We start from the raw sequence: 14291 nt of genomic DNA on the forward strand, positions 1-14291 counted from the left end.
AGAGGAAGGAGCAATGAAAGAAGAAGAGGCAAGGGAGGAAAGTCTAGATCAAAATCTAGACCTCTTACGGAAAGACCATGTTTCAAATGTGGTGAGCTTGGTCATTTTAAAGCTAATCGCTCAAATAAGAGGGTAATATTCAAGAAGAACAACAACAACAACTCCAGAGGAAAACAACAAGAAAAACAAGAGGCGAGTTATGTCTCAAATGAAGAGGATGATTATTGTTACTCGGTTTTAGAACCATGCGATGAGATATCTGGTAAATGGATGCTTGATTCAGGAGCATCTCACCATATGTGCCCAAACAGGAAGTGGTTTTCAACTTATCAGAGTTTAGATGGTGGTACTGTTTTGATGAGAAACGATCATGCTTGTAAGATTGTCGAGTTAGGTACTATCCGAATCAAGATGCATGATGGAACAATAATAACCTTGAAGGATGTGAGACACATCCCAGATTTGCGAAAGAACCTTATTTCTCTTGGGTTGTTAGAGAAAAATGGTTGCAAAATATTCTTGGAGAATGGAGTTTTAAAAGTTGTTCGTGGTTCCTTGGTAGTGATGAAGGGAATTCGTCACGATAATCTTTATCCTCTTTTGGGGACAACTGTTACAGGTGAATTAGCAGTTGGAATATGTGGAAGCAAAGACCAAACAGAATGCACCAGGATATGGCACATGCGCCTTGGGCATATGTCAGAAAAGGGTCTATCATTGCTTAGTGGACAAGGTTTGTTGAAGAACATGAAGAAGCCGCAAATGGAATTCTGTGAGCATTGTGTGTATGGAAAAGCACACAGGGTAAAGTTCTCTACAAGCAAGCACAAAAGCAGAGAATTGTTAGACTATGTATGTGCATACGGATGTTTGGGGTCCGGCTAAAGTTGCTTCCAAGGGAGGTTCCAAGTATTATGTTACATTTGTTGATGATTATTCTAGATATGCTTGGATTTATTTTCTTAAGCATAAGAATGAAGTATTCGACATTTTCAAGCGGTGGAGAGCAATGGTTGAGAACAGAACAGGTCGAAAGCTAAAAACTCTTCGGTCTGATAATGGTACCGAATACACAGAGGGAAATTTCAAGGAGTTTCGTGATTAGGAAGGCATTGTGAGACACTGGACAGTCAGAGACACACCACAACAGAATGGAGTCGCAGAAAGACTGAATCGTACGCTACTTGAGAAGGCAAGGTGTATGCACTCTAATTCTAGGCTAGGCAAAGCATGGTGGGCAGAATCGGTTGCTACAGCTTGTTATATAGTAAATCAATCCCCACATTCGTATTTAGATGGAGACACACCTTACAAGGTGTAGTCAGGGGAACATGCAGATTACGAGAGGCTTAGAGTGTTCGGATGCACAGCTTATTATCATGTTAAGGATAATAAGCTTGATCAAAGAGCGAAGAAAGCAATCTTTTTGGGGTATCCAAAAGGGATTCAAGGCTACCGTCTTTGGAGTGTAAATGACTTAAATTTGTGATCAGCAGGGATGTGACCTTTGATGAAAAATCTATGGTAGCTTTATCGAAAGCTATGGTGTCTAACAATGGTGATGTCGAAATGACTAAAAACACTCAAGTGGTGGAGATAGAATCTAAAGACCAACAAGATTCTAGTCTTATTCAGGTGGAGCATCCGGGTGTTACTCAAGACGAGGAGGAGAATGAGCTTGATTATGAGGAGATTCAGCAAGATAATGCACATGTATTACAACAACAACAGCAGGATTCTTTGGCATCCACTAGTCAAAGAGGAATTATAAATCAGTTCAGAAGTTTGGGTCAGACAAACCTCTGAGGCATTACGGGCAGGTTAACTTGGTAGAATATGCACTCTTGGTGGAGGATGATGAGCCGGTCACCTTCAAACAAGCTATCAAAGACAAGGATAGAGAGAGTTGGTTGGTTGCTATGGATGAAGAGATGCAATCTCTTCATAAAAACAAGACATGGGAGGTAGTCCTATTGCCCGTGGGAAAGACTGCTATTGGTTGTAAGTGGGTGTATAAAAGAAAATAGGATCCTTCCAAGCCAGATAAAGTGAGGTTTAGGGCTAGGCTAGTGGCCAAGGGGTTTGCATAGAAAGAAGGTGCTAATTACAATGAGATATTTTCTCCGGTGGTAAAACACACTTCTATTCGGGTGCTGTTGAGTCTTGTAGCTCATGGAGATCTTGAGCTGGAACAACTCGATGTGAAGACAGCCTTCTTACATGGTGACTTGGATGAGGAAATCTATATGTATCAACCTGAGGGGTTTAAGGTTGAGGGTAAAGAGAATTTGGTATGTCTCTTAAGGAAATCACTTTATGGATTAAAACAATCTCCTCGACAGTGGTACAAGCGATTTGATTCTTTTATGTTAAAACAAGGATTTTTCAGAAGTAATTACGATTGTTGTGTATACATTCGCAAGCTTCGTGGAGGTGATTATATTTATCTCCTATTGTATGTGGACGAAATGCTTATTGCTTCTAAGAGCAAGGTGGAGATAGATAGGTTAAAAATTCAACTCGGTCAAGAGTTTGAAACTAAAGACTTGGGCGCTGCAAAGAAAATATTGGGTATGGAGATTAGAAGAGAAAGATTAGATCGGAAATTATTCTTAAGTCAAAAAGGCTACATTAAGCGGGTTATTGAAAGGTTTGGGATGAAAGCCGCTAAGTCAGTGATGACTCCATTGGCTCCACATTTTAGGCTCTCCGGTAAACAATCTCCCATTATAGCGGAAGATAAGGCATACATGGATAATGTACCTTATGCTAGTGCAGTTGGCAGTTTAATGTATGCTATGGTATGTACACGTCCAGACATTTCACAAGCAGTCAGTGTTGTTAGTAGGTTCATGGCGAACCCAGGTAAAGCACATTGGGAGGCAGTGAAATGGATTTTACGGTACTTAAAAGGTACTATTGACAAAGGTTTATGCTTTGGTGGAGATACATGTCAAATAAGCGGCTTTGTTGACTCGGATTATGCTGGTGATTTAGATAGAAGAAGATCTACTACTGGTTATGTGTTTAAAATACATGGGGCTCCAGTTTAGTTGGCGATCAATGTTACAAGCTACAATGGCTCTATCTACGACAGAGGCCGAGTATATGGCTATGGCAGAAGGAGTCAAGGAAGCATTGTGGTTACGGGGACTTCTAGATGATTTAGGGTTGAAGCAGGATTGTGTGAATCTGAATTGTGATAGCCAAAGTGCTATTCATTTGGCCAGAAACCAGGTTCATCATGCTCGTACCAAACATATAGATGTAAGGTATCACTTTGTACGAGATGTCATAGAGGAAGGTAGTATTTCTCTTATGAAGGTGCATACAAATGAGAACCCCGCAGACATGTTAACCAAAGTCGTCTTAGGAAGCAAATTCCAACATTGTTTGGAATTGCTAAATATTGTTTCATGTTAGGCACTACATGGAGGAATAAAGGAACTTCGATTGGTTTGATCCCGGTCGAGGGTACGTAGGATGTCTTAAACTTTGTTTATTTTTCTTTTAAACTCGTTCATAAACAACACTATATGAAGGAGTTCCCAAATATACTCATGTTTTTCTTATATGTCAACTCATTTTTTTTATATTTTTAAAAAATAACTCATAACTTTCTTTTAATTTTATGTAAATACTCCCACTATACTTATCTTCTCTCAGCCATAATCCTCGTTAATCTTATTGAATATTTCCTTTGTTTTATTGTAATTGCTACATTTAACATTTTATACAATTCAATATATTTGATAACTTAAACTTCTTTCGTTTCAAAATACTTGCAATGTTTGCTTTTCGTGCAGTCCAATGCACTAATTTAATCCTTATAAAATTTTATATTAATAATCTTTGCAATAAGACCAATCAAACAAGATCTCTTTTGACTATGTTTTAACTTATAGATTAAAAATTAATTACAAATTAAGCATGATAAATGAATAGTGTCATTTTTCTTATGTTTCAAGTAATTTGGAACGGAAGAAATATATTGAAATATGTGTAGCTAAAAATTATAAAAAGTTAATATCATAAAAATATGATATTAGACAATTTTAAAAAATTCTAATTAACTATTTTTTAAAAAATATTAGAGGCAATATAAAAAATAAGTTTGAACATAAAAAAATTATCAATAACTACTTATTAAATACTCCATTCTATTCACCACAAATGTTTCATTTACTTTTTAAACATTATTCATCTCTTATTCGTAATTTGTATTTTATTATTAATCTATAAGTTTTACATAATCAAGTGGGATCTTGTTTAATTCATCTCAATACAATACAAGGACTATTCATATTAATTTTCCATAATTTTTAATTATGCACATTTAAAAATATTAAAAATTAAATAAATGCATTGAAAAGAGTGAATAAAGCAAATAATACATTTATGTATGGCAATTGGCAAATAGAAGGGAGTATTCAACTATTTGAAAAAAAAAAAAAAAAAAAACTTTAAACAAAGTCGCATTTGAAAATTCGTCATCAATCATCTTCCACAAACAGGAAGTTTCTACACTCTTCCCCTTTCCCATAAACAAACAACTCGACATCTAACTTTACTCTTCTTTCTAAATCAATCGTATCAAATCAAGTCTCTTCTTGCCCCCATTACCCCATTTCGGTACTCCATTTCTTAAGAACTTTCCAGAAGTATTTAGCTCAATCATTCACCTTCTCCCTCATTTTAAACAAACCTCTCTCAAAACCTCACTCATCAACATTCATCCCTCTTGTCTCATACATTTCATCAAAGGCTTTCTGTTCAACAATGGAAGACGACGGTGTTGTAGTACTCTACGATGGTACCATGGTTACAACCGATCCTTCCAAGAAAAACCCGAACCCATTTTCAATCAAAGTGGGTTTAACCCAAATGCTCAGGGGCGGAGCAATCGTGGAAGTCTCGAATCTAAGACAAGCTAAAATCGCAGAAAATGCAGGCGCTTGTTGCATCACAATCTCCGGGGATCAAAAGGGTATTGGAAGAATGGCGGACCCATCTTTAATCAAAGAGATTAAACGCAGCCTCTCGATTCCCATCATCGCAAAATCTCGGGTCGGGCATTTTGTTGAAGCCCAAATACTTGAATCAATTGGATCCGATTACATTGACGAGAATGAAGTTTTATCAATTGCCGATGAAGATCATTTCATCAATAAACATAATTTTCGTATCCCATTTGTTTGCGGATCAAGAGATCTGGGTGAAGCATTGAGGAGGATCCGAGAAGGAGCAGCAATGATTCGAACTCAAGGGGATTATTCCGGGTCAGGAAATATCGCTCAAACTGTAGGAAACATAAGGAAAACAATGGGTCATATCCGGGTTTTGAATAACATGGATGATGATGAAGTTTTTACCTTCGCAAAAAAAATTGGAGCTCCATATGATTTAGTAGCTCAAACTAAGCAAATGGGTCGGCTTCCAGTGGTCCATTTTGCTTCGGGTGGGATTTATACTCCTGCTGATGCTGCATTGGTTATGCAATTGGGCTGTGATGGGGTGTTCATCGGGCCTGAGGTTTTTGATGGAGAGGATCCATTTAAGCGGATCCGGGCTATTGTTGAAGCTGTGAGGAACTATAATGATCCGGTTATTTTGGCTGATGTGTGTTCCGGGTTGAGTGATTCCATGGCAAGGATGAACATCAATGATAATAGGGTGGTTGAAGCTTGATAGAATTGATGGAAGGTATAAGTATTCTGACTTCATTGCTATTGAAAAGTTGGAAATTTTTATGTTGAAAGTCTTAGATCATAGCTTGTTGTTGGGTTGTTTGATGTTGTTGCTTAAGAAATATGGTATTATGAGGCATGGATTTCTGATGCAGTACAATTTTGTATACTTTGTTTGTGTACTTGAACTTGTTGTATTGTGACTTGGAGTTGTGAAATAAAATACTTCATATTACAACTTTTTTTGTGCAAGTTCTTTGTCTATTATGTTTACAATGGTTTGTACTTTATGGACTGTGATAGCTTGTGTTAGCAGAAATTGTTTTAGGTTCGGGAATATTTAGATCATGACTTACAAAGTGTGATTAAAATCTTAGATATATTTTGAATTGTTTAAGACAAGTCGGGTTATTGGCGCATATGTCTCGGAGTCTCTATAAATGTTTAGCCCATCTTATACCAGTGTAATGTTAAAATGTGTATCTGTTTACCACATGTGGTGATCTATTCTACATTGGAAAAAAAAAGATTATATATTACTTTATAAACTAGTTCGAGTAACTTTGTCTTATTCCAATTTATTTTTGTAGTAACTTTGACTTATCCCAATTTATTTTTGTAGTGAAATTTTTTGGGTTTATGAGTGGGTTTAGCTCTTTAAAATTTTCATGAAAAACGGTTAAAGTCGTGTGACTTGCTCAAGCCTCGATAAAAATATTTATTTCTATAGATTTTGACATATACCAATTTTAAGACTTAAAAATCAATTTTAATGTGTTTAATTCTAATTTCAGTATTTGTTAATTTAAAGTTGAAATGAAAATTCAATAATTAATCTTCTAAGTCCCTAGAATTAGCCTTGTAAGTCTTGAACAGTCAAATTATATATTCAAAATAAGAAGGATCAATTTGCACCCTGAATTCTATAAGAATAGAAACTCTAAGATTATAAAAACATTAAATTGTAAAGGTTACTATCTAAATAGAAAGACTACTCCCTTTTATAGTCCTATTCAACTTAGATGTTTAATTTACTTTTAGTACAATATTTATCTATTACTCTTAAATTGTATTTTATTGTTAATTTATAAGTTAAAACATAGTCACGTGGGATCTTATTTGATTCGTTTTGATGTAAAGTTTATTAATATTAATTTTTTATAATTTTTAATTATACATAATTAGATATATTTATGATTAAATAAATGCATTAAATAGAGTGCATAAAGTAAATGGGACACTTGAGATAAATAGGAGGAAGTATGTCATAAATTTGAAGAATGTTCTTAATTTATAACTTAGTATCATAAAGTAAAATCCTTCTATTCCTTCTTATTATATATAGTCTTCTTATTTGATCCTACCATGGCCGGTTCTTAAGCTATTTTAGGTAGTCAACAGCCTAGAACCCCCAAATTTTGTGTACATTGATGTTCGACGTTATTTGTTTTTGCCATATCACATGAGGCTCTTCATTATATGAAGATATAAATTTTTTCCACTCTAAGAAAAATAATTCAAGACAAAATGTATTTTAATATTATATTTTAAAATTCCTTTAAATATAAAAAATATTTACAAACAAATTACGTAAAAATTGTTGCTTAGAACCGGACCTTAATAACACCATTTAATTTTTGAAGCCTCTCATTTGTAATAGCCAACAACCGACTTAATAAGATGCATCTCATGATGGTCTCTTCCAAGATTTTGTGTATGCCGATCGGCACACCTTGTATATTTGGGGGCGTATATACTATGTAAAAAACTGTTTGCGGCAATTTTATTAATAGGATACGCTAAACTTGATACGGCATGTTCTCTAATACGACTACAAATATAATGTGACGGACTAATAGCCATGGTGAAGGTGGGGATGAAGAATCTGCTTCACAGATTGTGCATTGATGAGCATAGGTTGCGTAAACTAATGTTGGTATGGACTTCTGTCTGCTGTCGATGCTTCTTGTCAATTACATGGATAATTTACTCAATTGTTGCTAATTAATGTATAGCCTTATATATTGTGAATTGGAAGAAAAGGTGTCAGTTTCATGTGTTCTTAAATGATGGTAAATCTTTTTTTTTTTTTTTGGTATTTTACTATTTTCTGGATGAAGAGATATGCGAAGTTGTCTTGTTAGCTAATAGCTATAGTGTAAAAATAAGATGGCATTATATTGGATTGACTCGGTCGTGAAAGGTTTTCATATTTTAGAGGTTGATACTTAAAACAAATATTCTTTGTGATTTTAGTACAATTTTTAAAATCGAATGATATTATTTATAAGAGATATAAGGGAGTATAAACATATGTAGTACTTGTGTGTAGTTGTGTTTATGCTAAATTAAGAAACTAAATCCACTGCTGAATAAGGAACGTGTGGAGGCCCAAAGGTTGCCGAAAGCCTATTACCTGAAAGTGATATATAGTACAGCGGTGATTCGTTGAAGTACGAATACCCCCTTGTGGCCTTGTCCCTAGGAGTTTGTAAACCTGTTAAATTAGACTGGACTTATTGTGAATGCCAGCATATTAACGGAGGGACACAAGTGCACACACTTCATAAGCCAAGGAGATATATACCATCCCAAAACCATATGGCAATGGGAAGGTTTCTAATAGCTTATAAAGCGTGCACACCATTTTCAGTTTATCGATGTGAGATAACTCATCCCAACAAAACCACTATATTTTGGTCTTTATATTTTTACTTTTTCTGTTTCAAATTATTTGTAACCTTAATATTTTTATACTATGAATTTATTACTCTTAATTTATGATTAATTTTTAATATAAAGTTAAAACATAGTTAAATGAAATCTTGTTTAATTCATCTTAATATAAAATTATTAATATCAAATTTTTATTCTTTTTATTATACTTAATCAGAGACATTAAGGACTACAATAGTACATCGGATTGCATAAAAAGTTAAATGTTGCAAGTATTTTGAAATGGAAAAAGTATTACTATAACATTTTCACCATTTATTAAAAATTTTTATTCATACATTTTCGCTCAAATTTTTTTACTTTTAATTGTCTTCATACAATTTACTTATCCATACTATTTTTTTCAAAAATCTTGTAATCATGTGTTGTTACAAACTCTTAAAAGAGAGGAGTACTATTTATTTAATTTTAATAAGATATTCGAGTATCAATAATTGGTTGAGTGAGATTTGTAAGTTTCAGCAACTTGTTATTGGGAGTTTTCCAAGTAATGTGAGTAGTAGCACATGAGCACACTGTTCCCGCCCAAATCTATCCGCTCAAACTGATTCCCCATGCCCCCAAACCAGAAAGTTCAGACTTCAGAGGTATGGACTATGGAGTAGTAGTTAAAAAGCCAGAAGGTGGTCCATTAATATCATACTGTATCATATCTTTACATATTTAAATTCATGGGCATTCATCCTCTTTTGTTTTATTATTTTTTTTTATAAAAAAAGGCTATGCTTTCAATTTAAGAAATACTTTTATTAAAAAAAAAAATCGCCTAAAATAAATAGGGTGACAAACTGACAATCAACAAAAATAAATAAATATAATAATGTTAAAGTATGATATTATATATATTATGAAAAAGTGGAAGAAATATATAAAGTAGAGAATAAGTAAGTTAAACGCATGAAAGAAAATTTTAAAAAGATTATGAGCCCGAAGAAAAATAAATTAGATCATACACTTGGTAGATACAAGGCAGTAAGGCATAGTTAATATTCCATTCGTCTCAAGAAATTGTCACAATCATATACTATACAAATATAAAAAATTATAGTAATATCATTTAAAATGTAGGGATAATAATATAAAAGAGTTAAATGCGTGAATGATAATAAAATAAGGTGGTGGGGACCAAGAACATTTCTGCAAAAACAAATTGTTGTAATGTAAAAGTTTCAAACTAAATAAGAGGACAAAACTTATACATATAGGTTCATAACAAGAAGAGGCGAGAAATCGAGTTATCGAGTGGTCAGGTTTTACTAGTATCATTTCGACCTTTTGGGTTGCAGCTGATCATGTTATTCTTAGCTTGTTTGTTTTACGTTTGATCTAATTAGACTCAAGACTCGAGTTTATATAGAATTTTCATCGATAGTTCCCAATTTTGCTCCATGGCATACCAGCATTCTTTCAAATTAAGGGGGCAAAAGATCAATAATCGAAACCATCACATACTAATGTTTTTTCAATTAAATGTTGCTGTTCTGTACAACTTTCTGTAGTTGCAATAATCATCAATATAATTCTTTTGTGTTTCCCTACATACATAAATGTCGTCATTATCATCATATCAACTATATCCCGTTCTTAGAAGTTATAAACATTGTCCGGGGAGAGTTGAAAAACGGCATACCATACCCTTATGGCGGGACTACGCAATACCAGAATCACACATTTTGTCTGATCACCCAACCCCGACTGCTGATACACTTCAAGATGACAGGAATCAAAGGTGAATTAATCTTACGGTGTCGAGACTTTCAGCGTGTTGTCAGCCGCCTGAATACTCTCATTACCGCCACCACTAAACAATAATCTCAACGAAAGCTCATAACCAGTGAAAATTGCTCCATTCACAACAAAAGCTCGAGCGACTGCAGTTCCTAACCCTCGAGTTAAAACCCCATATCCATCCTTCTCAACACTCTTCCTAAAACAATCCACAATTCCACTGTACTTCATCGAAGATCTTGTCTGTCCTTGGAGTCTCGTTTTTATCACATCCAACGGGTAGCAAGATACCCAGCTAGCGACTCCAGCTAGTCCCCCAGCGACAAGCATTGTGTTTAGACTCTCTTGACCATTCTTTCGGCATCCTGGGTGGAGTTTCTCCCTCGTGTACTCGTAAGTCCAGAAGTAAAACCCATGAGCAGGTGCATCTCTCAGGACCGTGATGGTTAACCCTCGGTATAACCCTCTCAAACCTTCGGTATTGAGTATGGTTTTGGCTAAATGTATAGGTCCTTTTCCAGTACTTGCTCCATTTTGCTGCAATTGAAGACGGATTTTCAGAAGCTCGACAGGGCTCAGTATAAGACTTTGCAAAGCTCCGGTGCCAATTCCACCTATAGCTACGCCCTTGTACGAAGGAGGGTCTCTTAAATCAACGGAGTTGTCACAAACTCGTGATAAGACCGCGTATGTTTGGAAACACACAGCATTCTACAAATCAAATTGAATAAAATGCAGGATGAGATTTCAGGTTAACTGTTCTGTTTCCTACCCAATACTTCCCAACAGGCATTCAACACATTAAGCATAATAAAAATAGTTTTCACAAGTTTAAGACAAAACTACTGACTGATAGCAAAAGACACACCATTTGCAGTCAAAATTAAGACAGGGGAAATCGGTACCCACGTCTGCCTATGCTATGGTCCGGGTCATTTGATTAATAATTCTCTATTGAATTTTGTATCATACTACACTCTGTTTCCTCAGACTTGCTACTGATAATGGCATTTTTCCGCATAATATGTTACAATCGGGTGCGAGTATTTCATAACAAAGAAAGTAGAAGTACGCACATATAGATATGAATGTTCGGCCTAATACGGAAAGAGAGGGATTCGAACCCTCGGTAAACAAAAGCCTACATAGCAGTTCCAATGCTACACCTTAAACCACTCGGCCATCTCTTCCTACACACTCATTATGACTCAGAAACTGAAAAAATAGCGAGCCATGCCTATGTTCATATATTTTGTCACTATACAATAAAAAAATAGAAAAGTTTTTTCTATCTTTTTGTAAAAAAAGACAAATAGAAAGTGGTTCAACTTTAACTTCCGGAAGCATTATTTCTTGAAGTTGCTATATTCTCTATATTCCCCCATTGAAAATAAATAAAAAGCCCTTTAAATTTAAAACTATATTTTAGTTTTACTTGAATATTATATATATTATTCCATATTTTGTAAAAATAAAAAAGGTAAAGAAGAGTAAGAATTTATGAAACAAAATTCATTCATATCTGTTATTTCGAATGAAAAAAAAGAATTTTGGGTCTTCTTTTTCATCTTCGATTACTCGATAATTTCCACAAGCACAAATTCCACTTTTTATAGGTCCAAAAATTCTTTCACAAAATAATCCATCTTTTTCGGGTTTATTGGTTTTGTAATGAAAAATATAAGGTTTTGTCACCTCTCCAACTATCTCTCCATTAGGTAAGATTTTTGTAGCCCAAGCACTTATTTGTTGAGGAGAAACGCACAATTATTATTCAATTTATCAACACATCAACTAGCATCAAGTAGGGATAATTTTATAAATTATGACAAACCCGTCAAAACACATAGGAACATACTCTACTATTCATCATGCAAAACCCTAGTATTAACTAGAATAACAAATAACAAACCAGTCCAATTCTTACCCACAAAAACCAGGCATCGTAAGATTCCCAGAAACAGTGAATTCACAGGATCACAAGGTATCCTAAAAGAACCAGCAAAAAAGTAATTATACCATAAAAAGATGATCCCAAAATCATCCAGAATCCAGATTCAAAAACAAAATTTCTGTTCATCAAAATTACAAGAAATTACACAAAAAAGTAAAAAAGTTCCTTTTTTTTACAGAAAAGAGACAAACCTGAAAGGTAACAGAGGCTAAAGGAGCACCCATACCCCTGTAGAGTGCAGAAGGACCTTCCGATGCTATAACTCGCCGGAATATACTCATTGCAGAACCACCTGAATTTGAACTTTGTTGCCGGATTCTTATCGTATCAAGCGGATATCCGGCAACAATTCCGGCGATTCCTCCAAACCCACCTGCAACAAACTCTTTTCCCCAACTGTTCGCTAAATATTCTGGCCAAAAATCCATGTTTATCTCGCTTTGCATTCCTTTCTAAAGCAAATCAATTTAAAACAAATCAACCCACCTCGTAAAAATCTTATCTGATCTTTTTCTTGTATTTATAAAAATTAATCTGGGTTTATAAAAAAAGAAATTCTTGTATGAAATAATGAATATGAAATTGGGTTTTATGCTTGTGATATCAAAAATTTTAGTTATTTGAAATTGATTGATGCCAAAAGAAGAAAAAAAACATGTGATTCCAATGAAGTAATTATTATAATGATAAATCCAAGAATTTCCGCCAAAAAGTTAGGGAAAAGATTAGGTTCCTTAAATCTTTTTCACTTATCTGTGAAAGATTCAAACTTTATATAATTTTTTTGAGATTTGTGTTCAAATTTGGTGCATGCAAAAGAGGGGGAATTTCTATCTATAAATGGGAGAAAAATGACGGTAGACAAATTGATCACGGTGCAAATCTGTAATTATACTGGCTGCACTAGCTGTAATTTTGAATGAATATGCCAAAGATTTCCTTCTCCGTAGAAGGATAGTGACCCACAACGGGCCGTGGACTAATGATAAATTGACACGTAGCAAGGTACCTATAAAAGTGGTGTGAAGTACTTCCTCGTATTCATTTTAAGTGTTATTTACTTTATACACTTTATTCAGTATATTTATTTAATTTTTAATATATCGAGTTATATATAATTAAAAATTATAAGAAGTTAATATTAATAATCTTTACATCAAAACGAATCAAATAAGATCCCAAATGACTATGTTTTAAGTTATAGATTAATAATAAAATGCAATTTAATAATGATAGATAAATAGTGTTTAAAAAGTAAATGGGACACTTAAAGTGAATAGGAAAGAGTATAAAAATAACTCCTAATTTCATTTTAGTATCACTATTTTTGAATAATAGTCCATTAATTTCTTTTAGCCTTATTTATATATTTAATTGTTTTAATTTTTATCTATATTTCTCTTAATTTCTTTCCAATTTCAAAAAAAATCATATCTTTTTGCTTAAAATCTATTAGGACAGAGGAAATATAACTTAATACACACAAATTGTGTAAACTTAATTAAATTTAGGAAGTATGAACTAGAAAGTGTGACTAAGTTAATTAAAGAATAAAGAGTATTCCATCCGTCCCATTTATTTTGCATCAATTGCTATTTTAGTTTGTCAATCATTTTTATTTCTGGACAATGGTTCATTACTTTCTTTTAATCTCATCTATGCATTTTAACTCTTTTTTAATTTTAATAACCAAACAATTCATTATATTTCTCCATTTACTACCAATATCCTCTTTGTTCTTAAAGATCTCCTCTTTGATGTAATTCTATCAGGATAGAGGAGTATATAAGCTTGTAAATGAACAATAAGTTTTGTATAAGACATTTCATATAATTATTCATTTGTATAATTAATTACTTTAAAACTATAAGTATATATCGAATCAATCCAATAAAAATAATTTTAACGTAATCCTATCTAAAAAATTTGTAGCAATAAACACAAGCTTAAGATAAGATTTGCAATTAAAAATAAGGAGTATTAACTAAGTTTATATACTTCACATAGGATAAAGTTGGTGATTTGGTGGTTGAGTTGATGCTGACGCATAGTCAAGATCGGTCTCTTTTTTTATTTGGTAATTGGTATTCATCGTCATTCGTTAATAGCTTCATAATTCTTCTAATTAAATTTGGTAATTTGGTTATTTGTTATTATTACTGACCCTTATTTACTATTATTGTAGT

At 33.6% G+C, this 14291-nt stretch overlaps 2 protein-coding genes and 1 non-coding gene across 3 annotated transcripts; 1 reads left to right on the forward strand and 2 right to left on the reverse strand.

The window, feature by feature from the left end:
* The first annotated feature begins 4448 nt into the window (after nt 1-4448).
* LOC130813980 (pyridoxal 5'-phosphate synthase-like subunit PDX1.2) lies at nt 4449-5925 on the forward strand. Its single transcript, XM_057679945.1, has one exon. It carries the CDS (start codon nt 4780-4782, stop codon nt 5686-5688), a length of 909 nt encoding a protein of 302 aa, XP_057535928.1. The 5' UTR covers nt 4449-4779; the 3' UTR covers nt 5689-5925.
* Nucleotides 5926-9309: 3384 nt separating this feature from the next.
* On the reverse strand, nt 9310-12981 carry LOC130813991 (mitochondrial arginine transporter BAC2). Its single transcript, XM_057679956.1, has 2 exons — nt 12297-12981; nt 9310-10862 (listed from the first exon to the last, which is right to left on the reverse strand). Exons 1-2 carry the CDS (start codon nt 12549-12551, stop codon nt 10164-10166), a joined length of 954 nt encoding a protein of 317 aa, XP_057535939.1. The 5' UTR covers nt 12552-12981; the 3' UTR covers nt 9310-10163.
* Nucleotides 11255-11342, reverse strand: TRNAS-GGA (transfer RNA serine (anticodon GGA)). The gene has a single exon. It is a non-coding gene; the product is annotated as a tRNA-Ser (tRNA).
* Nucleotides 12982-14291: the final 1310 nt, after the last annotated feature.

Source organism: Amaranthus tricolor, chromosome 1 (assembly GCF_026212465.1).
Source record: "Amaranthus tricolor cultivar Red isolate AtriRed21 chromosome 1, ASM2621246v1, whole genome shotgun sequence".
NCBI lineage: Eukaryota > Viridiplantae > Streptophyta > Magnoliopsida > Caryophyllales > Amaranthaceae > Amaranthus > Amaranthus tricolor.

What these genes read in the sequence shown, in the direction of transcription:
- LOC130813980 (XM_057679945.1), top strand. Translation starts at nt 4,780, where the DNA reads ATGGAAGACGACGGTGTTGTAGTACTCTACGATGGTACCATGGTTACA.
- LOC130813991 (XM_057679956.1), bottom strand. Translation starts at nt 12,551, where the DNA reads ATGCAAAGCGAGATAAACATGGATTTTTGGCCAGAATATTTAGCGAAC. An exon ending in TAGCCTCTGTTACCTTTCAG is followed by an intron (nt 10,863 to 12,296) that starts GTTTGTCTCTTT and finishes TTTGATTTGTAG; the next exon opens with AATGCTGTGTGTTTCCAAAC.